The sequence below is a fragment of the Lonchura striata genome, chromosome 2 (assembly GCF_046129695.1).
Source record: "Lonchura striata isolate bLonStr1 chromosome 2, bLonStr1.mat, whole genome shotgun sequence".
NCBI classification, from domain to species: domain Eukaryota; kingdom Metazoa; phylum Chordata; class Aves; order Passeriformes; family Estrildidae; genus Lonchura; species Lonchura striata.
In genome coordinates this window covers 76,382,991-76,386,054 of record NC_134604.1, presented here as the reverse complement: position 1 = coordinate 76,386,054, position 3,064 = coordinate 76,382,991, and the positions used below count along the sequence as shown (strand labels likewise).

Below are 3,064 nucleotides of genomic sequence, written 5' to 3'. Positions count from 1 at the left end.
GGGCGGCGTGACAAAGGAATCCCTGAGGCGAGCGGACATCACTCCCCCCGCGCGATGTCCCAGCCGTCCGCCGGACCCTGGGGCGCGTCCAGCGGGGGTTCGGCGGTGCTCCCGGCGGGGCTGTGACCCCACGCGTGCATCGCACTCGGGAAGCCTGGTCCCGGTTTTTCCTTAAAAGGGCGGCGGAGCCGTCCCGGGCAAAGCCTAGCCTGACGGCAGCACGGGAAAGAGTTAATGGTTTATTGGAGTCGGCGCTTCCACATACCACAGGGGTAAGTCAAAACCGACCCGCCGAAGCACAAACAAGGCAAGCAAGTTCACCCTGACTGACAGGAGGTGAAGAACACGGTCGGACAGCTCGGGCTGGGGGCACCGTGAAGCGGCCTCCCGAGCGGCCAGGAAAAGACGCGTGGGGTTTTTTTGCGGTGCCCGCTCCCGCACGCAGGGACGCTTTCCAGGGCTGCAGCCTCTCCCCTCCGGCGGCACCGGCCCCGGGCGGGGAAAACCCCGAACAACCCAAAACAGCCCGCATGCGCGGCGCCCGACCCCTCCCCGCGCTGCCGGGCCCGCCGGGGGCGTGGCCGCCCGGGCCCGCCCCTCCCGCCGGGGGCCCCGCCCCCGCCCGCCGGCGGCGCGCAGGCCGCGTGCGGGCATATAGGGCGGCGCGCGGCGCGGGGGCACGCGGGGCGCGCGCGTTGCCGGGGGCCGCGCCGACGGGGCGAGAGGAGGGGGCGGCCGCGCCGGCTGCGAGCCCCCGCCGCCCGCCTCGCAGCCCGGCCGGCGGCCCGCCGGGCGCGCACCGCCGAGGATTTTAATTAGGTGTGTCCCCCGCCTCCGCCGCCTCCTCCTCCCTCCGCCCCTCGCCGCTCCCGCCCGCCCCGCCGCCCCTCCGAGTCGGCGGCCAAGAAAACCCAGAGAGACCTGGCGGCTGCCGGAGAAGGGGGAGCCGCGCGGCAGGCGGAGCGCCCCGTATCCCGCCGAAACTTGGCGAAGTTTGTCCGGCGGCGCGAACCAGGAGGCCCGCGGCGCCCGGCGGCCGCTTGCGAACGGCGCCCGGCGAGTATGTGCGAGGAGCGGGCTGCTGGCCGCGCCCCCGCGGGCGGAGCGGGGCGGCTGTGAGCGGGGCGGCCCGCGCCCCCTGGGGCCCGAGCCGCCGCGGACCCCGTCCCGCCCGGCCCCGCAACGCGCCGCGGCGGGCTGCCCTCCGAGCTCCGCGGGCGGCGATGGCACCGGGCGGGCTCTGAGCGCCGCCCCGTCCAGGGCTTGCCGCTGCACCGGAGACTGCCGAGCAGCATCGCCTCCGCAGCGAAGCGAGGACCCTCACGCCGCTCGCCTGCTGCCGGATCCCGCCCTCGCCGTCGAGACTTCTCTGCGGTCCCGTCTGGACTCCGGCCGCTGTCGCCCGCGGGGTGTTCCGAGGAAAAGCCCTGGACCGGAGATCGGCGGTGCGGAGAGAGGCTCCGAGGCCCAGGCGGGGAACGGAGGCCGTCCCGCCCGAGCTGCCCGCTGCAGCGCCCTGACGGGGAGGCGCCGCCGCCGCTCGGCAGCGCCCCGCGCCCGGAGCGGGGCCACCGGGTGCCGCCGCCCCGCACCCTCGGGAGTCGGTGCCGCCGCGCCTGGCCACCCGCCGAGATTGCTTTTGGAGGAGCGCACCGCGGTGGGGGCGAGGAGGAGGAGGAGGCGGGAGACAGTCCCGGAGGAGGCGGCCGCCAGTGCGGGGCGGGCGGCGGTTCGCCGGGGCGGCGGGGGGACACCATGTCCAAGCCGGTGGATCACGTCAAGAGGCCGATGAACGCCTTCATGGTGTGGTCGCGGGCGCAGCGACGAAAGATGGCCCAGGAGAACCCCAAGATGCACAACTCGGAGATCAGCAAGCGCCTGGGCGCTGAGTGGAAGCTGCTGACCGAGTCGGAGAAGCGGCCCTTCATCGACGAGGCCAAGCGGCTGCGGGCCATGCACATGAAGGAGCACCCCGACTACAAGTACCGGCCGCGGCGGAAGCCCAAGACGCTGCTCAAGAAGGACAAGTTTGCCTTCCCCGTGCCCTACGGGCTGGGCGGCGTGGCGGACCACGAGCACCCGCACGGGCTGAAGGCGGGCGGGCTGCATGCCGGCGCGGCCGGCGGGCTGGTGCCCGAGTCGCTCCTGGCCAACCCCGAGAAGGCGGCAGCCGCCGCCGCCGCCGCCGCCGCTCGCGTCTTCTTCCCCCAGTCGGCCGCCGCCGCTGCCGCCGCCGCCGCCGCGGCCGCCGCCAGCAGCCCCTATTCCCTGCTGGACCTGGGCTCCAAAATGGCCGAGATCTCATCCTCCTCCTCTTCCTCGGGCTCCGGATTGCCCTATGCCTCCTCGCTGGGCTATCCCGGCGCCGGCGGGGCGGGCGCCTTCCATGGGGCCGCCGCTGCTGCCGCCGCCGCCGCGGCCGCCGCCGGGGGGCACACGCACTCGCACCCGTCGCCCGGTAACCCGGGCTACATGATCCCCTGCAACTGCAGCGCCTGGCCCGGCCCGGGGCTGCAGCCGCCGCTGGCCTACATCCTCCTGCCGGGCATGGGCAAGCCCCAGCTGGACCCTTATCCCGCAGCCTACGCCGCGGCCCTATGACCCGCAGCCGGAGGATGCCCGCGCAGAGCTCCGGTGCCCGTCTGGATCGCTGCCGCCGCGTACTTGCGGACGGGGAGCGGGGCGAGCCACCGCCGGGACCGCGGAGGGTGACCGGGGCAGGCGATGGGGAGCGCTGGGGCGGTGGTCGACCTGTTGCTCGTCCCCCGCTCGCTGCCCCGGGTAGAGGTTTTGTGTGTTGCATGCGGTCTGTGCAGATAGCCCAGCTGAAACAGAAGAGAAAAAAAGAGGAAAGGAAAAAAAAAAAGAAGAAGAAAAAAAAGTAACCTATCCGTCCTGCCCCCCAGAGTGTGTGTTCGGGACAGACACGGGTTGTAAGCCCGTCCGCCGGCTCCGGCTTTCCCCTCCCTGGCTCCTCGCGCCCCGCGCGGTGCTCACTCGGAACAGTCCCACTGTAGCATCCCGCCACCGACAGGAGAGACGGGGTGGCTGGGGGATAATGAGG

General features: G+C 73.5%; 1 protein-coding gene across 1 annotated transcript in view; it reads left to right on the top strand.

Annotated features, from left to right (window-relative positions):
• Nucleotides 1–1,570: 1,570 nt before the first annotated feature.
• SOX21 (SRY-box transcription factor 21) overlaps nt 1,571–3,064 on the top strand; it is a 2,456-nt gene continuing 962 nt past the window's right edge. The window contains exon 1 of the mRNA XM_021530321.2: nt 1,571–3,064. This exon is cut by the window's right edge and continues 962 nt beyond it. Within this exon, the coding sequence (XP_021385996.1) occupies nt 1,756–2,601 (846 nt within the window). The 5' untranslated portion in view covers nt 1,571–1,755 and the 3' untranslated portion in view covers nt 2,602–3,064.